The sequence below is a fragment of the Dermochelys coriacea genome, chromosome 3, assembly GCF_009764565.3.
Source record: "Dermochelys coriacea isolate rDerCor1 chromosome 3, rDerCor1.pri.v4, whole genome shotgun sequence".
Classification (NCBI taxonomy): domain Eukaryota; kingdom Metazoa; phylum Chordata; order Testudines; family Dermochelyidae; genus Dermochelys; species Dermochelys coriacea.
In genome coordinates, this window is record NC_050070.1 from 106833383 (window position 1) to 106854594 (window position 21212).

A 21212-nucleotide genomic window follows, 5' to 3' on the forward strand; every position below is an offset into this window, starting at 1 on the left:
CTGAAGCAAATCCAGAGAGATTGAGTTGGAACTGAGAGTAGCATCTGAGATCTATTTGGTTGTTTTTTCACTTTTTCCCCTCCTCACCACTGTCAACAGGGAAGAATTTATAAAGGATCATTAGCTGAGAGCCTCCCATCTGGGTCTGGACTAAGAGGTGAGGGCACTGGTTAAAGCTGTGAAGCAAGGTGGAAGGACTAAGACGGCGTATCAAGTTAATGAAAGCATGAGGTGGCTCTTAGGTAGCAGCTGGAGGAAATTTGGACATGCTGACAGGGGAAACTACGACTGGTTAACTAGTGAACCAGGTGTCCCACTTCTGGAAACACAGTTGCAGGTCAGTACCATGGCTTCTCTTTGGGCAACGTTCTTTGGCTTTTTTTGTGAAACGCCTTGGTGTATGTGACAGTGGTAATGACTGAATGTTGGGACACTGGGATTTATACAATGGAAACAGAGATAGCATTTAATTACAGAAAGTTGATGAATTTCCTCATTGCATTTAGCTTGTTTTTCTCCTACAAAAAAAATATATTTAAGCTTTAAAACTGAAGGAAAAACTTGCAGTTATAGGCAGCAAAAGAAGTTTAATTTTCCAAATGAATTAAAAAAATGAGTATGCTGCATTCTACATTTTATAGTTCCTTTCCTTTGTTTTTAAATATATACACACACATTCTTTGGATCTGACCCCTAGAAGCCCTTCTACAGCTATTAGAGTGAGTAGTACTCAGCAATGAACTCTTGTTCTCTAAGCTGTACAATGATTACTTCTTAGTGGAGGGAAAATATGTAGGGATGTGGGGGAAGGGAAATGTCTGTCCGAGATGAAAACACAGCCTGCTTTTCTATTGTTGCCTTGGATGTACTGAAAGCAGTCTCAGCTTTAAAGGTGCAAGTTTAACCCTGGTGTAAATCCACCAACTTGAGCAGAGTTACACCAGGGATGAGATTGAAAGCTGCAGCAAACAAGACATCAAGCACACCGGAACAAAATAAAATAAGGAAAATGGGGTTTTTTTTATGTCCCTGAGATTGTAACTAATTCCAGATTAAGTTAAACAGAACCAGCCCATTAGTGGCACTACCAGAATAATAATAGATGGCAAAGTCTTCATCCTGTTAAACGAACATCCTTTTGTCAACAGAAGTGATCCGTGATGAAAAATAAAATATACATTCTTTGCAACAAACAAACTCACTCCTGTTGTGCTTCCATGCTAACAGGCATATGAATAACTTTAAAAATTGAGATTAATGTTACTCTGCAACAAAATAATGTTTATATAGACAGATAATTACTATTAAAATAGGATTTTATACATTACATATTTATATAGATACACATCAGATGAATATTTTCTGTGTCAATCAATTTAACATTCAATAATGCTGTGAAAACTGTTTAAAAAAACAATAAAAGAAACCTATTAAAAAATGAAGGTGACATTTTTTCAAGAGTGCCTAAGTGAGTTAGGAGCACAAATCCAAATGACTTCTGATTGGAAGTTTTGGAAATTCTGCCTTCGTGTTTATCGCCTGCGCCTCCTTAAAAAAGCATGAATATATTCAATTCATCATTCAGTCCCTCTCCTGTTTCATACATATTTAGATTTAAAATAATTCAAATATACTATCCAAGGCTCTGGGTGTCCTAATAAATCATTAGCAATATAGCAGCATTTAAAATAATAATTTTAGTAGGAACTCAGCAGCTAGGCATCTCCTTTCCACCCCTACATCATTCTAGGAAGCACACCTTCTCATAACTTTCCTTATTAAGTCACCATCTACAATGAGTCTGTATGTGGATAGTGACAATTTTTATTTTATCTAAATAGAGTTGACAATTGAGTTCCTCCTTATGGAAATGGCATACAAACTCATCTGTTCTCTATGTTTCATTCCTTTACCAACTAACATGGGTGAAAAGCCCATCCAAACTGACAAGGGTCATGTAACCGGAAAGCTGGCAGTTGTACATACCCAGGATATTAAAACAAGTACAGGCTGACTTGTAATGAAAGGTTTTACTCCTTATGTTCCTTTCCAGTGCTCAGTTGTTTGAAAGTTAACCCTTTCTTTCAGTTCCTAGTGGGGTGTAAATTAAGGGAGAGAGGATAAATTTCACAGGAAGTTATTTAAAATGCCCAGGTAATTTCATTTATGTTTGAAGCTCTATAAACCAGTGGATGCCAATGGAAACTTAATTTTTGAAATGCATCTCTCAATTTTCTTAGTTTCCCCTTCCCCCTTCCTTTATTACAAAGGCCATTTCTCATGAATAGAAGAGAAGCTCATCTGCTCCTTTTGCTTTTTTCACTCAAAGTCATAATCCTTTGTTTAGGATATCATAATATCCACAACAACTAACTATATCATCACACACAGAGGCTGTTGGCATCAGAACAATTTACCAAGGGTCATGGCGGATCCTTCCTCACTGGCAATTCTAAAAAAATCAAAATCGGCTGTTTTCCTAAGAGATATGCTCTAGTTTGGGAAGTCGTGTGTGTTATACAGGAGGTCAGGCTAGATGACCACAGTGTTCAGGCCTTAGACTCTATGAAATAAATAAAGGACAAGTAGCAGGAGCAAATGAGTCCAGAGAATGTCAGCATTTAAATTTTAAGGAGTTTCTCAGAGCATGTTCTTTGCTTTTTCATTTCACTTGATTTAGACACTGCAACTTAGTGTTATTTGTTTTTAGACAGTTTCACTTTCTGGTACCCATGCACTTGTACATTTCTGCTATTTCACTTCTCAGCACTTCAGAGGAAAATAGATTTTTTTAAAAGGTGATTTTTTTTTGATTGCATGAAAATATTTCTGTTCAAAACTTTTTCAAATAGATCTACATGAAATACTTTGCTTCTTAAAGGGACAGACAAGTCTTAATACCATGCAGCTTTCTTTAGTAATAATAAATAATTGAAGAAAAGGGGATACAGAAAATCTGTAACAGATAAATCAAATAGTCTCCAAATACTCTTTTCCAGGAGATAGGTTTTTAGTATTCAGGTATGCCTATGAGAAATTTACTAACTCTAAATGATTCTTGGATCAATCTCTCTAGTGTTTACACAGATAATGTAAAGTGTTTGGCAGGAGGCATATCAAAATAATCTCTCCTCTTCTGTATCCCAGAGAGGTCAAATGTGAATTATGACTCAAGTGAGGACTGCAGCCCTGGCCTTAATAATGCACTTTTGATTAAAAAATATCCAAATAATGCATTAGTTACCTAGAATCTGATTCTTCACAACATATTTCCCTTGGGGAGTTATTTTTATCTGTGCAAAGCAAATGCAGAGATGTGAAACGTTACTGAATAGGAATGGTAGTGATTTACACCAGCTTTTCACTGGGGTAAGCAATTACACAAAGGGCTAGACAGTTGATAATCTGGTCCTTAACATCTCGATCAGTTTTGAAAGAGGAATCCATTGCCCCTCCCCCCTCAAAGAGACAAAACCAGACTGACCATCTCGAATACCAGCTAGTTCATATTTTAGTATCTATATTCAACACACAAAACTACACCAAAATAATAATATGCTCACAAAGTCAAGCCCCCAAAAGTTGGGAAATGCCAGAAGTAAAGTTGCCTGTAAAACCTTAATTCAGTCACCTTGTGTGTGCACACATTATGATAGTCATGTCATGACATGATCAAGCGCTATTTTTCCAGAGGTGCCCTGCCTCATCCAGAGGACAGGATGGACAGTGCTCATTTAATGAGCAGCTATTCAATACATTGTTTTCTCGTTATTTGGTGTTGCCCCAGGTCCTATTTACTATAAACTATTCAAACCTTGCTCTGAAGACTGAATTATTAATTCCTCATAGGCTATTGTGTGGTGTTCATCACTACAGTATCTGAGTGCTTTACAGATATGAAAGAATTCGTTTTCACACCCCCCAGGGAGATGAGGGGGGTATTACTACAAATGAGGAACTGAGATTGAGAGATTAGGATCAAATGTCCCCTAATTTGGGCTCTCCAAAGCCCAGGCCCTCATGTCAGGCACTCAGAAAATGAGGACACAATTAGCAACCACCTGGAAAAAAAAAAAGTTTGGTTTAAGTCAGGGATTCTCAATCTCTCTCTCTTTGAGGCCCCTACAACATGCTATAAAAACTCCAAGACCCACCTGTTCCACAACTGTTTTTCTGCATACTAAAGCCAGGCCCCGCATTAGGGGGTAGCAATCAGGGCAATTGCCCAGTGCCCCACACCACACTGGGTCCCGCAAAGCTGAGTTAGTCAGGATTCGACTTCAGCCCCCTGGGGGCGGGGGGGGGGGGAGAAGAGACTTGGGGCCCCAGGCTTCAACTAGGGTTGCCAACTTCCTAATCAAACAAAACTGAACACCCCTGCCCCACCCTGCCCCTTCCTCAAGGCCCCACTCGCTCTGTCTCCCACCATCACTCACTTTCACCAGGCTAGGATTGGGGTGCAGGAGGAGTGAGAGTTCTGGCTGGAGGGGTCGGGCTCTAGAGTGGGGCCAGGGAGGAGGGGTTTGGGGAGCAGGAGAGGGCTCTGGACTGGGGCAGGGGGTTGAGGACTCCAGCTGGGGGTACAAGCTCTGGGATGGGGCCGAGGGGTTCAGAGTGCAGGCCCATCTGGGGGTGTGGGCTCTGGGGTGGGGCCAGGGATGAGGGATTTGAGGTGCAGGAGGGGGCTCAGGGCTGGGTCAGGGGGTCAGGGTGCAGGGCAGTGTTCCCTCTAATTCTTTTACATCCATGCACAGAATGAATTTTGTTATATCTTGTTATATATTTTGTTTGACATATGACCTTCATATTGGTGCACATAACAAAATTCATGTGGTGGGGATGGGGCCGAGGGGGGGCTGGAAATGAGGGGTTTGGGGTACAGGCTGCCCTGGGGCAGGGATGGGGAGAGAGAGGATTCCCCCCAGCCCTCTCTCACCACAGCAGCTTGGGGCTGGGTGAGAGGTGCCTTTCCATGGCAGCTCTGGTGGGCCTGGGCCAGGGGAGGGGCACCTCTCCCCACTTGCCTATGTGGCCCTTGAGAGCCGGCTGCACAGCTTACAGGGAATGTAGGTACAGGGTCCCGGTGGCGCTTACCATGGCTCCCAGGAAGCAGATGCCGCCCCCACAGTTCCCATTGGTCACAGTTCCTGGCCAATGGAAACTGCGGAGCTGGCACTAGGGGCGGGGGCAGCGCGTGGAGCCTCCCTGGCTGCCTATGTGCCTAGGGGCCGCAAGGACCTGGCAGCTGCTTCCAGGAGCCGCGCAGGCTAGCCTTAGCCCCGGTACCCTGCTGCACCACCACCGGACTTTTAACAGCCCGTTTGGCGGTGCCGATCGGAAGGTCTACGGTCCCTTTTCAACCAGGCATTCCGGTTGAAAACCGGATGCCTGGCAACCCTAGCTTCAGCCCCTTGTGGTAGGACTTCAGCTTTCTGCCCTGGGCCCCAGCAAGTCTAATACCAGCCCTGCTCAGCAGCCCCCCTGAAATCTCCTTGTGGCCCCTGCTGGATCCCTGGTTGACGACCACTGTTCTACATGCTCCATTTTGCTAGAGGAAGCCGAAATTTAATTTTACTTTCTTCTGACTTGTTACTTCTTCACGATCACATATTTATAACCGAATAGTATAGGTCGAAGGGTCATGGTACATAGACAATTGAACATGAGGTCCCAGTGCAATGCTGTGGCTAAAAGGGCAAACACAATTCTTGGATATATAAGCAGGGGAATGCCAAGTAGGAGTAGGGAGGTGATTTTATCTCTGTACATGGCACTAGTGAGACCATTACTGAAACACGGTGTCCAGTTCTGGTGTCCACACTTCAAAAATGACGTTGAAATATTGGAATGGGTTCAGAAGAGCTATACGAATGATCCAAGGTCTGGAAAAATCTGTTTTATAACGAGTATCTTAAGGAGCTCAATCTATTTAGTTTATCGAAGAGACGGTTAAGAGGTGACTTGATCACATTCTATAAGTACTTACCTGGGGAAGAGATTTTTGATAGCAGGTAGGCCTTTAATCTAGCAGAAAAAGGCACTACAAAAGCCAATGGTTGGAAGCTGAAGCCAGACAAATTCAGACTAGAAAAAAGGCACAGATTTTTAGCAATGAGGGTAACTAACCATTGGAATAATTTACCTATGGATGTAGTGAATTCTCCATCACTTGAAGCCTTAAAATTATGATTGAATGTCTTTCTAAGAAATGTGTCGGCTTGGCAGAATTCGATTTTTTTTTTTAAATATTTCAACCAATAGTTCGTTTTTAAAGTATTTCCCTCCCCCCAATTTTTAATCAATTTAAATTTTTGTGGTGGAGTAAAATTACTGATTTTAAGCATTTTATTTTTCTTGATTTAAATATTTAAATTTTTACACAGTTGTTGGAAATTATGTGAGGGTCAGATAATAGACAAGTGACAATTATTTCATGACAGTAGATTCTGAGATTCAAAAAGTTAAAGCTTTATAACCGTTAACACAGAAATTGTCGACATCATGTCAAAAACATACAAAGTAAATATCCTTATATCAAACTCTAATAAGTTCTCAAGCAGCATTTTTCTTACATTGCCTATCTGTAAGCTTTGATCATCAGTAGAAATGTTTTCTCATCAGTTTCTGTGTGTACGGTGATCTTGACATTTAGTCACATTCACCAATAAAAATATAATCCTGCAAGGCCTAAAGATATGTTATTGCTCAAACAGAAGTTATGGGCTTCATACAGTGGCTGTCTGACCTTTTTCCTTCTGTGGACCACTTCAGAGGGATCTTCCTCTAAACCCTTCCTCCCCCACCCCCCAATACATCAATTCTTCCAGACCTTGGTTCTCAAAAAGTGTTTCATTTTGTGGACTAACAGGGTGGGCTCTGCAGACCACTGATCTACATACTACAGTTTGAGAACAGCTAATATGGAAGATAGGAGATCACCAAATAAATAGAAGCAGAAGCATTTGGTGAATGAAGTGGGGGTGTGCATGTTTCCAACAGTTAAAGTAAAAAGGGAGCCAAAAGAGAGATTTCAAGTTAAAGAAGTTTCCTTGTTTGTTTTACTTACAGAGCAGACATCAGATCAGCTCAACCAAAGATGACATAGAACCATTTCTATGCATCATCCTGCCTGCCACCATGCTGCTCTTCCTGGCATTCCTGCTGCTCTTCCTATACCACCGCTGCCAGCGACCTAGCCCCCAGGGGCAGATCTTCAGTATTGATCTCCCAGAGCACCTACCTGAGCGTGATGTGTCTGATTTCCTTTCGGTGCTGCCCTGGAACAGTGAGCAGAATTTCCACTACTCCACTCTGCTCCCTGAAGCCACCTTCCTCACTGTAAGCTTGCTTCCATCATATGAGGAGGCCACTATGAAACCTCCTATGGGAGAGGCTCACACTGAGTTTTCTCTGGATCCAGTGCCTCCTTATGAATAGAGAACACACTGCTCAACCAACAGTAAATAAACTTCCTAAGGAAACACCTTTGGCTGAAGCTTGCAACCCGTCAAGGCATAAACATGAGACCACTAGTCATTAACATTAGTGACAAAAATTTTCAAACAAGGAAACAACAAAATTAATGGAGGAAGGAACTTGGGTTGATGTGGGAACACATTTAATGATGCAGCATTTCTAACCTCAATTCACAGCAGCAAACACAGATAAATACCAGGTTGGTGTGGGATGAGAGGAATTGTGGGGATTAATTTATGAGGTACATCATTCATTTTATCTAAGTGAGTGTCCTTCAATTTAGAGAGCTGAATCTAGGATGTGGGCTATCAGCTATGAAGGGAGGCAAACTGTGCCGAATATATGCCAATTACCGAAAGGGCTTTTATCACAGAAATCTCTTCCTTTGTTTGTTTGTTTTTTAATTGAGTTTTTGGTAATTGCAGTAACTTAATTTGAAGCATCTCTATTAGCAAACTCACTCTAATGTAGTGACACAGATCTCAGGAAAAGTGAACAAGAAACGAGGCCTAAAAAGTATTGTTGGTGAATACCACCAGTAGGCTCAGAGTCGGGCCTATAAACAGTACATCAAGATTTTGCAGTCTGCCTTTCAGTGCAGCAAATGAGACTCAGTGTGACAAGCAGAAAGGATCAGAGGTGATTCAATCATTTTGGGTTAAGTAGAAACAGACATCATGGCAACTGGTGGCACAGCCAGATATTCATGCAGCTGATAAGCAGATGTGCAGTCCCATAAGTTGTGGGGGGGCTGATGGTTTTACTTTGTTTTGTTATTTAAAGTTTAAAAAGAAATCAAACCCTGTAACCCATCAGTGCTGGACATGAGGTGCAATGTATAAAGATTTAGGAAAAAAAAAATTAAACTGTGAGAAAACTATTCTGTGTTTCAAACAAATGTAAAATGTAGCTGTTTAGATACAGAAATAGGATTAAAGGAACTGGAGGAAATATGGATGCAATGGAGTTTACTCAGCAACTGTCTAACAACGCTTACAAAAAAATGCAATTCATGTTACTCCGTAACATGTAACTCCACACTGTGGAGGAAAATAAGTATCCATTTTTGATCAATTGTGCAGTTACAACAGTACTAAGCTACTTGTGTAGTCAGGGCTCAGGGATTATACAATGGCTTCATGAAAACATTCTATGAATGAGTTATTATGTAGACACTCTTGCTGTAAGCAACAACGACATATAGGTTATTTCCCTTACAGAATGCAGCCCACAGTGAATTTGCCTCAAAACATCATGCAAAAGTGATCTTACTGACAACAAAATGTATGAATGGAGAAAATCAAAATACAAGAGATAATAAGGTGTGCATACATCTCTAGCCTTAAAATTGCAAATTCATTTAGAGAGGTCGACTTTTAACTAAAATGACTGAAGTAGCAACATGTTTACATCCCTAAAGAACTCAGCCTCTCCACCAAGCTGTTTCTATCTCGTTACTTTACCTTGCTAGCATCAGAGACCCAGCCTCTGGTCTCAGGTTTCACTTTCAGTTGGCCCAGTTATATTTACCAGTGATTTTACACATGATTAAGGGTGACTTGTCATGACAGTTATCCCCCAGAAGGGTATTTACACAGCTGTCCTCTCCAAAGAGATGATGAGTGTCATTGTCAATCTCTTGCTCACTGATTATTTTCTCAAATCCATCTTTGGACAAACAGTTTGGGGTTCCTATTTGTTTGTAATCCTATGTACATTTGAAAGATGGATGTTTGTTCAAATTTCAGTGGTGACAAGAGCACATCTAGAATTCAGTTTATTTCCCCCACACAGAATGCTTTTTGTATTTTATTAAGAGTTAGCATCTCTCACCCTGCCCCAACATAGTGGTATCTTCTTTAGATATTAATTGGTCCCTGGCTGAAGTTATGCCTAAAGCACTTCAATATCCCCCTTAAGTCAAATCTCATTTTCCTATAATTTCATTTTAATATTATGCCTACTCGATTTCAAGTGTGGATTCTAAGTAAATTAACATTGATTTGTCATAATGGGCCTGAATCCAGAAACCCCAAAACTATGGTTCCAATCAAAATCAATACCTCCACCGCAATTAACTCATCTCTAGAATCGTATGAAGTTATTTTAGATCAATTCAGCATATGACCTGTCTGAACCTGTTGGTAAGTGGGTACTTATTTTTAAGTGCTAAATGGTTATTGACCAGTTAGATCACTAAAGCAAGCTTATTTTTGGCCAGGTTTGATGACTCAGGCTCATCCAGTTGATTTATGTCTGACAATGCAGTAAAGTAATAAATATACAGATAAGCCATGATTTTCAGAACTCCACTGATCAGTGGATTCCAAATTCATTTCTGTTCACCACTTCCAAAGTTTATGTAGAAATAGAAATTTGTTTTTTGAATGTTTTTATAAATTTTGCAAACTTCTCCCTAGACCACTGTAAAATTGTATTTACTTATACACTTATGCACATTTGTTTGAATTTGGTGAAGTTTGGAGTTCATTAAAAATTAAAGTCTTAGCAGATATGTGGAGTATTTATGGAAGTGAATTCATGGTGATTTGAAAGATAATTATGTACAGTTCTCTCTCCAAAAAGATGCTCTGAATAAGACTATGATGTGCGCGTAAGCTCTCCTAGTAAGCATTTGCCGGTCCTTACAAGAATTTGCGAACTGTAGTGCCCCAGTTATTAAAAAGGCCTCCTAAAGCTTGAAGGGCAATCTCTGTTTCGTGGCCTCTCCACTAAGGCTGCCAACAAGAGTGCAAATAGTGATGTGGATGTGTTTAGTTTGAGAATCAAAAGTGCAAACTGGAGTAAATTAATTGTATGTACGTGCTGTATTATTTCCTTTTTACACATGGAGGCTTCATTGTGCAAAGTCTTGTACGTGCAGAGTCCTGATCTCCAGTAATACATACAGGTTGAAAAGCAATGCAAGTTTAGTTACTCTGGGTATAAGAAAGCAAATGAGCTAGACTGAAGATCTGCTTTGCACCATAGGAGCTTATAAACTAAAAACTCTTAAATAAAATTGTTTTATGTTTGCGTGCTGAACTAGCCCTTGGCACCTATTTTTTGCTGCAAGCTAGCTCATGAATATTCACTAGTACTCTAGCTGTGACCGGCTATACTTTAAATACAGTTCAAGAGATTCCCTTTATAAGTGAAAATTCCTACTATGCTTCTGGTACAGGGCTTTTAAATTTCACTATTGCTGAATGGCCTCAAGGCATCAACATTTAAGTGAATGCATTTTAAAAAATTCTCTGGTTCGTAACAAATTGCCAGTATGAATATTTATAGCCTTATTTCAAAGATTATAGACACTTGGTGGTGGTTTTTCTTTAGAGTCATTACCATGCTGATTGAAGACAGTGCTGTTCAAAACAAAAACATTTTTCTTAGACAAGTACCCTTTTTTCCAAACACCAGAGTTTACCCCCCCCACACACACACACACAAAAAAGGGTTTTTTGTTTTTAAAATTCATCCCTCCCCCCCCCACGCACACACAAATCCCATCATTAGACTCAACTGACCAAACAATTAAATATTAAAATGCTTTAATTTGGAAAAACTGAAAATAAATTAAACATTTTGATAAAACATTAAACACACCTTTTTTTTTTTTTAAAACCCAGCTCTAGGTAAAATTGTTACTGTCATAAGAATTGGGGGAGCAGTTCATTGAAAACAATATATTAATTGAACGGAATCCCTTTTCTGTTCACAAGTTATGCATGAACAGATTGCAATTACTATGAATGTGTATGTTCACATTTACTCATTGTTCAACGTGAATGAGTTTCAGCCTATGGAATGCTTGTAAAGGGTCTGCTGTAAGTTATGGCTATTTGCTATTCAGGAGTCACACTGTGATTGGTCACATGGTATCATTTCTCTTCCTTGACTGGATGATCATAGCTTCAGTAAAAACCAGGAAGGGGGGGAATAAGGAACTTGAGGTCTGATTCTCTCAAGCAGTTCAGAGAAGTACTTGCAGAGGGGTTGCAGGAGGGAAAGAAAGAAAGAGAGAGAGACAGACAGTTTTCCCATTAACATTTGTGTAAATAAAATCTGAGCCTTTTCCATGAATGTCTGTGAAAGTGAATAAAGAGAGGGTGTGAAATGGTCAAAATAAATTTATTTTCCTGAACTATTCACTCGGCTCCCATTCTAATTTAATAGAGAGTTCATTGTCAAAAATAAAATACCAGCACAAAACAAGAACGCAAGTCTGTAATACTCAGTCAAACAAGACATCCCAGTATGTAAATCATTACTTCAGAACTTTGTCTCCTTGGCTGTTCTTAAGAGCCCAGGATGTATCTTTTTCCCTTAATAGCCATCTCAGAAATTGCAGCAATTTTTCCACCTGGCTTTCCCCATATTTAAATCCACCACCCTTGAGAAACAAGGGCCATAATTCTTCCAGGCAGGAAAAAAAAAAAGTGCATGGAGTCTCTCTCCAAAGCCTTCACTACCTCTCCTTGAATTTGGGGCAGGTTCAGACTAGCATCTCTTCACCAATCCTTGGGTATGCTTCTGGTGAAGCAATTGCTGCACAGCACTATTGTAAACCTACTTCTTATAGTGGACTTCTGTGTTTTCATGCACTAGGGGTGAATCCATTCCTCAAAAGCATCATTATCAGTCATCTAGCATACTAAAGCAACCTAACAGGAAGAAGGATATGCACAAGGATGAAAAATAGGAGAGCACAAACCAGTTCAGAGGTAACCATCTTATAAACCTGCTTCCCGCATCCCACCCCTGGATTCCCATTCTATTTAATTCACTTTTATGTCAGATACAAAAAAGTAATACAAGAAGGGAAACAATAATTCTGTATACTGACTGTGCCCACCATTCAAAACAAAGCATAAATATGTAACATGTCATCTTCTAGCCATAATCTGGAATATCTGTTTTTCATTACAAAGTGCTTTGCATACAACAAGTTGTCATTACCATGTTAAATGGATACTGTCAAGTTCAGAGCCATTTCTGAAAACTCATTTCCTCACCTAAGCAACACGCATTCATTTAGATTATTAAAGCAAAGTTATTTTAAAACTAATATACCTTTGTGTGGTGGAAAGGGGTAGCTTTAAATTGTTGGATGCTGTCACGGACCAGCACATGGCCAGGCATGCCTAGTGGTCAGAGCTGAAGGCAGGAACCAGAGTCAGAAACTGAGCAAAGGAGCAAGGCAGGGAACAAGGCAAGTACAGGAGACATTTCAGTTACAGGCATAAATGTTGAGCAGCCACCAGCCAAGTGTTATTGCTGGGTTTAAGAGCAGTTCTGGTAATGCCACTCAGCCAATCAGGCCAATTGATTAGGGATTGCAGCTGAGGTTAGCTAATTGATCCCAGACCCAGCTGCAGGCCCTCTTTCCTGACAGAGGACAAGTAATTTTATTTTAAAAAAGTTGACTAAATATTTTTAGCCCAGAGAAACAAGAAATAGTAGACCAGTTCTTAAGGCTTGTTTCTCTCACTACTAACTCCAGGTGTGCCTCCCACTATTTTGTCACAGGTATTTTTACATACCTCAGGAAACACCATGATCAGGACCAAACAAAATCACCACAATTATTTTATTATTAAAGGAACAATATGAAAAACAAACAAGACAACATGAATGACAGAATACAAGTGGTAAACTTGTTAGCTCCATTACTGTCTCTTTTGTATGTTTCTGTGGACATTTTTTAAATAGAGAGATTATACCCTTGAGAGTGAACCTGCCTTTGGCGGGACATTTTTCTCTCCATAAATTAAGACCAAAGTATATTGTTTCCCCAAATTACCATGAATTCAGTTTTAGTATCTCATTAGATACTTAAAACAGTTTATATATGGCAAAATAATTTGTTTAAGGACAAAGCCTGTCTAGTTAATAACCTAAACTGTCCATAATTGGACAAAGCAAGCAACCTAAACTAAATCTTTTATGAAGTGGAAGAAAATATTTAAATTGGTTACTTAGAAGAAGCCATTTAGGGAGTTGCTTTAAAACAGACTAATTAAAAATACTAAGAACCATGTCCAATTAAATCTCACTGTTCTTCTGTTTAGCTCCTGTCTCCTCTTCAGGAATACATGGTCAAAACATATGGTGAACAACAGGAGAAACTGTTAATCTTTTAAATTGAAACAGCATTTTAGTATTCCAATAAAAACATTACAAGAGCTATAAATCCAATCCCTTGGCAGTGTATTAGGGTATGTCTACACTACCTGCTGGATTGGCAGGCAGCGATTGATCCGGTGGGGATCGATTTATTGCATCTAGTCTAGACGCAATAAATTGATCCTCCCACCCCCACCCCGTGCGCTTTCCCATCGACTCCTGTACTCCACTGGCACAAGAGGCACAGGTGGAGTTGACGGGGGAGCAGCAGAAGTTGACTCACCACAGTAAGTCGATCTAAGTACGTCGACTTCAGCTACGTTTTTCACGTAGCTGAAGTTGCGTAACTTAGATCGATTCCCCCCCCCCCACCCCTCCTCAGCGTAGACCAGGGCTAAGTTAATGTTCTCTCACCAGTGCATGCTGACGTTTTGGGGAGGTTTTTCCTTGTCTGCCAGGGGCAGCTTGCTTATAGAGACAGATGGACATGCGCTTATTTCAGAGTCTTTTATATACTCTTATTTTCCATTAAATTATTGGAAAACATCTTTCAGGTTTGTTTAGATTCAGGCTGGTTGCTGTCACTCTCTCACTGGCTCCTTGTTTTCATGGGTAATCCTTAGAAGCCTCCTCATCTTATGAACATGTAGTTCATTAATGAATAGACATTTCTTTAGTTGCCTTTGTTTTAACTCTTTTTATTCAGTCCATTCTCTAAAATATTCTTTCAATTTTTTTGGAGTTTGACAGGTAATGAAATTCTGTTTTCAGAAAGTACAAACACACACTCTGGTTCTTTTATTTTAAAGATTTTCAGTTCTCAAAACATATTTTAAAATTAAATAACTTTTAGAAAGTTTTTAGGTTAATTTGACTATACAAGAGTTTTTGGAACAATGGTTTCTCTTGTCATCCTTAGTTGGGTAAACGTTTACTTGCACACTCCTAGTAATTATTTTATTCCCCATTAATATAAGTATCCTGTACTTAAATGGCTTCTTACTTCAGTAATTAATTTAGCAAGATTATTAGGTTCCATGTTGATACATAAAGCATTTTACTATTTATATAGTAATGATATTAGGAGTTTGCATTTAGTTAACATATTTGCAAAACTGCATTTGACAAATGCCTTTGTCATTTCAACATTTAAGAAATAAAGTTTAAAAAAAATTTCCAACTACATGTGTTTTTCCTGGAATTTCAAAACAAGATTTTCCTTTGAAAAGAAAAAGTATGGCCACTTTACAACCTCAATTTATGGCTCTGATAACATACTCCACACATTTTTTTTTTTTTTTTTTTTTTTTACAATTAGATCTCTACCTAAAACAAATATTTTACACAGTTCATGTTGGCTTGTTCTTGAGAGATTGGAGCAGAAACCTTCTGGTATTTCTTTGATTAGCTTTAACATAACTGGAAATATAATAATATATTTAGCTAGTTATCCAGGTAACTACAGGCCAGTTAGTTTGACATCTGTAGTATGCAAGGTCCTGGAAAAATTTTTGAAGGAGAAATTAGTTAAGGACATTGAAGTCAATGGTAAATGGGACAAAATACAACATGGTTTTACAAAAGGTAGATCATGCCAAACCAACCTGATCTCCTTTTTTGAAAAAGTAACAGATTTTTTAGATAAAGGAAACGCAGTGGATCTAATTTACCTAGATTTCAGTAAGGTGTTTGATACCGTGCCACATGGGGAATTATTAGTTAAATTGGAGAAGATGGGGATCAATATGAACATCAAAAGGTGGATAAGGAATTGGTTAAAGGGGAGACTGCAACGGGTCCTACTGAAAGGCGAACTGTCAGGTTGGAGGGAGGTTACCAGTGGAGTTCCTCAGGGATCGGTTTTGGGACCAATCTTATTTAATCTTTTTATTACTGACCTTGGCACAAAAAGTGGGAGTGTGCTAATAAAGTTTGCAGATGATACAAAGCTGGGAGGTATTGCCAATTCAGAGAAGGGGATATTATACAGGAGGATCTGGATGTAATCTTGTAAACTGGAGTAATAGTAATAGGATGAAATTTAATAGTGAGAAGTGTAAGGTTATGCATTTAGGGATTAATAACAAGAATTTTAGTTATAAATTGGGGATGCATCAATTGGAAGTAACGGAAGAGGAGAAGGACCTTGGAGTATTGGTTGATCATAGGATGACTATGAGCTGCCAATGTGATATGGCTGTGAAAAAAAGCTAATGCGGTTTTGGGATGCATCAGGAGAGGCATTTCCAGTAGGGATAAGGAGGTTTTAGCACCACTATACAAGGCACTGGTGAGACCTCACCTAGAATACTGTGTGCAGTTCTGGTCTCCCATGTTTAAAAAGGATGAATTCAAACTGGAGCAGGTACAGAGAAGGGCTACTAGGATGATCCGAGGAATGGAAAACTTGTCTTATGAAAGGAAACTTAAGGAGCTTGGCTTGTTTAACCTAACTAAAAGAAGGTTGAGAGGAGATATGATTGCTCTCTATAAATATATCAGAGGGATAAATACAGGAGAGGGAGAGGAATTATTTCAGCTCAGCACCAATGTGGACACAAGAACAAATGGGTATAAACTGGCCACCAGGAAGTTTAGACTTGAAATTAAACGAGGGTTTCTAACCATCAGAGGAGTGAAGTTTTGGAATAGCCTTCCAAGGGAAGCAGTGGAGGCAAAAGATCTATCTGGCTTTAAGATTCTACTCGATAAGTTTATGGAAGAGATGGTATGATGGGATAATGTGATTTTGGTAATTAATTGATCTTTAAATATTCAGGGTAAATAGGCCTAATCCCCTGAGATGGGATATTAGATGGATGGGATCTGAGTTACCCAGGAAAGAATTTTCTGTAGTATCTGGCTGGTGAATCTTGCCCATATGCTCAGGGTTTAGCTGATTTGGGGTCGGGAAGGAATTTTCCTCCAGGGCAGATTGGAGAGGCCCTGGAGGTTTTTTGCCTTCCTCTGTAGCATGTGGCACGGGTCAGTTGAGGGAGGCTTCTCTGCTCCTTGAAGTCTTTAAACCACGATTTGAGGACTTCAATAGCTCAGACATAAGTGAGGTTTTTCGTAGGAGTGGGTGGGTGAGATTCTGTGTCCTGCGTTGTGCAGGAGGTCGGACTAGATGATCAGAATGGTCCCTTCTGACCTTATTATCTATGAATCTATGAATCCTGGCTATAACATACTTGTAGCTATATCTTAATATTCAGTAAACATGAAGAGTTTGTTACAAAGTTTATATTTGTATTAATATTTTTGCATCAATATTGAGGTCTCTCACCTACACCTTTCACTGTTTCTTTTTTTGAATTTATGAGCTTGAACAATGAAGCTATTCAGCCAGAAACTAATATATTCTCAAATACATCAGGAGGAATAGTAAAATGCAGTTATGGCCAGAGAAGTGACTATGAAAACAACAGTGCAGTTTAGTTCAGTACACTGTATCTTCAAATCACATCCACTTACTGGACTGACAAAATCAATTTTTCCTCCTGTTAGTACTGCAGAGCAATACATCCAAGGGAGAAATGACTGGATTCCAGTCTGACTCATGCATTAAAGTTATGAACTAAAATCCAAAACAGCAGAATTTCTTTACCACTAATGTAAGAAACAAGATAACCTGGGGTTTGACATTCAGTCTGAGTTAAGTTTGCAGTACTGGCAGTTAGAAAAATAAAGTAAACAGAGGACATTAGCTGTGGAGAGCTATCAAATGAGAGAGAGCATACAGAATCCCATTCTGTCTTTTTCCGACTAGAAATTAACTTTAAGAGGCAGCTAGTGCAGCTAGACACAACCATCAGTGTAATGCACTATTAATGCTGCACTACTCAGGTGCAGCATTTCTGGAAATAGTCAGCTTGAGGAGAAATCCAGAGCTATGAAAGTGGGTAGCAATGTCCCTAACACTGGCCAGGTGGCAGCAGAGGTGGATTAGGACTTTGTGGGGCCCTGGGCCAGAGCAAGTGGGTGCCCCTCCCCAACCCTTCCACTTTTAGTCCCCCCTGCCTCCCCACCCCGCTCCTGCTGGGGAGCTGGGTCAGGGCATGGGGGCTTCCCCCGCTCCCCAGCAGGAGTGCCAGGCAGAGCAGGTTGGGGTACAGGGGCACCCATCTTTCCAGGCCTTCCTCCCGCCCAGTAAGGGCCCTTGGGCACGGGCCCTGTTGGCCCAGTGGCTTAGCCACTGCTGGGCGGCAGGATCCTTAGCACACAACACCAAGAAGTCCAGGTGATGCTGCATTTCACTTTAGTTAATTGGCAATGTTAAACTTGTTGCTATTCACTACACTTTTGTTTTCCCTTTCTGTAATATCATGATCACAGCTTCCAATCTTCAAAAGACTTATCTTGAGCTGTGTGTGGAAACATTTGTCCAAACATTTTAGGCTGCCATTGTTTAATGCTTTTTGGATGTGTGTTGTCTGGTTCTTGTGCCATTTCTGTTTTTAAAATAAGTTAAAAGCTCTTAAAACTATTGTTGATATTATCTCTAATGATAGAGATACTGCTATTTGGGTCTTGGCCTGCCTTCTTTATAAAGGCAGATGCAAAATAACTTAATAATGCTTAATATCTCAGGGGGTTCTTATTCTCTGGTCCTAATTCCTTGTCATTCTTTCTTAAGCTGGCTGATCGTTTCCTGTAATATTTGTCTGCTGTATAGATGCTTGAGGTGTATTTTAGAGCTATTATTGCTTCATCTGATAGTTTTACTGTATTTCTAGATCTGCCAGCATTTCCACTGGAGCCCTGTATTTGCATGATTTTATAGCTCACCTTTATGAGCTCTCCCAGCTTAAGACTCGATGGCTTACAAGATAGGCACTTTCTTCCATTGTGTTTCACCTTTAAGTCACTGGTTTGAATGTTGCCTAGTAGAGATGAGGTGGTTTCCCACCCTGCCTCAGTGCAGCTCAGATTAGTAAAGAGGGGAGGCAGTTCCCTGATCCTCAGCCACACAACCCTGATGCAAGTTTAAAGCTGCTTTGATGCAGCTCTAATTTACACCACTGGAGTAAAGTCTCCCAGGGACCTTCCACCAGTGGAAGATCAGGGCACCCCTCCCCATCCTGGACATGCCCCTTTCTCACCTTATGCCAAGTGCATGAGGGTGGCTGATGCAAGAGGCAGCAGAGACATTTCTACCAGCTTTATGTTAGCAGATAGTTTGTGTACACAAGGGAAATTCTCTCTGGTTATTTCCAGCTGTTTTAAGGCCACTTGAAAGTGGCCTTAGTAACTGGAGGATCCAGCACCAAAAGTCAGAAGTTGTCAAATATAAAGGGAAGGCTAACCACCTTTAAATCCCTCCTGGCCAGAGGAAAAAAACCCTTTCACCTGTAAAGGGTTAAGAAGCTAGGATAACCTCGCTGGCACCTGACCAAAATGACCAACGAGGAGACAAGATACTTTCAAAGCTGGATGGGGGGGGGGGGGGGACAAAGGGTTCTCTCCGTCTGTGTGTTGCTTTTGCCCAGACCAGAGCAGGAATGCAGGTCAGAACTCCTGTAAAGGGCTAATAAGCAATCTAGTTAGATATGCGTTAGATTCTGTTTTGTTTAAGAGTAGCAGCCGTGTTAGTCTGTATTCGCAAAAAGAAAAGGAGTACTTGTGGCATCTTAGAGACTAACAAATTTATTAGAGCATAAGCTTTCGTGAGCTACAGCTCACTTCATCGGATGCATTTCCGATGAAGTGAGCTGTAGCTCACGAAAGCTTATGCTCTAATAAATTTGTTAGTCTCTAAGATGCCACAAGTACTCCTTTTCTTTTTGTTTTGTTTAAATGGCTGATAAAATAAGCTGTGCTGAATGGAATGTATATTCCTGTTTTTGTGTCTTTTTGTAACTTAAGGTTTTGCCTAGACGGATTCTCTATGTTTTGAATCTGATTACCCTGTAAGGTATTTCCCTTCCTGATTTTACAGAGGTGATTCTTTTAATTTTTCTTCAATTAAAATTCTTCTTTCAAGAACCTGATTGCTTTTTCATTGTTCTTTAGATCCAAGGGTTTGGGTCTGTGTTCACCTATGCAAATTGGTGAGGATTTTTATCAAGCCTTCCCCAGGAAAGGGGGTGTAGGGTTTGGGAGGATTTTGGGGGGAAAGACGTTTCCAAGCGGGCTCTTTCCTTGTTATATATTTGTTAGACGCTTGGTGGTGGCAGCAATAAAGTCCAAGGGCAAAAGGTAAAATAGTTTGTAACTTGGGGAAGTTTTAACCTAACATGGTAAAAATAAGCTTAGGGGATTTTTCATGCAGGTCCCCACATTTGTACCCTAGAGTTCAGAATGGGGAAGAAACCTTGACAGAAGTCATCACTCTTACTCCTTCCTTATGAAAGTTAAAACACTTTGGCAAGAGAAGTGTGGAAAGTTTACACTGCCATTCCCTTTGTTGTAAGATACACAGGAGACTTCACTTTCCAGGACTATCTTTCAGCATCATCCAGGAGTTCTAAATTCACCACCCACCCACCCTTAATATATTGTTCCAGTTTCTGAAAGTCAGGGCGATTTTGATTCCAGGAATATTTCCTTGTTGGGAAAGAAATAAGTTGACATAAGTACACAGGTACTTTAAAAACAAACACACACCACAACAGTGAGGGTAATTAACCCATCGGAACAACTTACCAGGAGTGGTGGGACATACTCCAGCACTCGAAGACTATAAGCAAGACTGGATTTTTCTTTAAAAGATATACTCTGGCTCAAGTTATGGCTTGATGCAGAAATTATTGGATGAAATTCTGTGGCCTGTGTTATTCAGGAGGTTAGAGTAGAGGATTAAAAGAGTCCCTTCTGACCTTAAATATCTAATATTCTTACCTAATTTATTTACAACAGGTACACACTCTTGAACTGAGACATCAGATGCTGAAGACAAGTGCCACTTATAAGTCACAGATAACTCAAATATTCAAGCAGACAGCTCTGTGTGTTCAAACCTTCAGCTGGCATATTTCTCATAAAAATTGTCCAAGTTGCTCCATGACTATTTTTACTACTCCAAAACCACATTAAATCTTTTGTTATGACCAGGTACTTGGACTGCTACTCAGAAAATCCCTCATCCACCAAGCCATCTACCAATGTCTCAGTCAAAAAAATCACAGAGTTGGGGGCTAAAGCATTGGGCAGGTGCAACACAAAAAGCTCACTTGAGTTTTATATAATAAAACTCACGCATAATAGACTACATCTTCACTCTAAACCAACTACTAGAGCATTCAGGGGAATACAAGTTCCCTTTGTGCATTGCCTTCATGGATTACGAGAAGGCGTTTGACAGCATAAAGACAAACGCTGTTCTTGAAGCTCTTTCAGAACAGGGTATCAGCATGAAATATATCACACTACTAAAGGAAGTGAACTCTGGCTGCAGCATGGACATATTGCTGTTCGATACCTTTCTCGATGGGGATTCGGAGGGGAGTGTGAAACAAGGAGATACAGTTTCACCAAAATTATTCACAGCCTGTCCTGAATTGGTTTTTCGACAAGCAGACTTGAAAGGCGGGATTAATATCAACGGCGAACGGCTAAACCATCTCAGGTTCGCAGATGATATAGTGCTGATAGCCAAAAATACAGCC

The 21212-nt window shown here is 40.0% G+C and overlaps 1 protein-coding gene and 1 long non-coding RNA gene across 2 annotated transcripts in view; one reads left to right on the forward strand and one right to left on the reverse strand.

The window, feature by feature from the left end:
• SMIM28 (small integral membrane protein 28) lies at positions 1 to 8425 on the forward strand. The gene is made up of 2 exons (XM_038393679.2): positions 1 to 337; positions 7069 to 8425. Exons 1-2 carry the CDS (start codon positions 227 to 229, stop codon positions 7435 to 7437), a joined length of 480 nt encoding a protein of 159 aa, XP_038249607.1. The 5' UTR covers positions 1 to 226; the 3' UTR covers positions 7438 to 8425.
• LOC119852492 overlaps positions 5920 to 21212 on the reverse strand; it is a 23541-nt gene continuing 8248 nt past the window's right edge. Inside the window, exons 2-3 of the long non-coding RNA XR_005291670.2 lie at positions 7241 to 7426; positions 5920 to 6084 (exon numbers count right to left, since the gene is read on the reverse strand). This is a non-coding gene — a long non-coding RNA (uncharacterized LOC119852492). The remainder of the gene's footprint in view (positions 6085 to 7240; positions 7427 to 21212) is intronic.

Coding starts and splice junctions, on each gene's coding strand:
- SMIM28 (XM_038393679.2), top strand. CDS start 227: ATGAGGTGGCTCTTAGGTAGCAGCTGGAGGAAATTTGGACATGCTGAC. Junction 338..7,068: donor TTCTGGAAACACAGTTGCAG/GTCAGTACCATG, acceptor TTTTACTTACAG/AGCAGACATCAGATCAGCTC.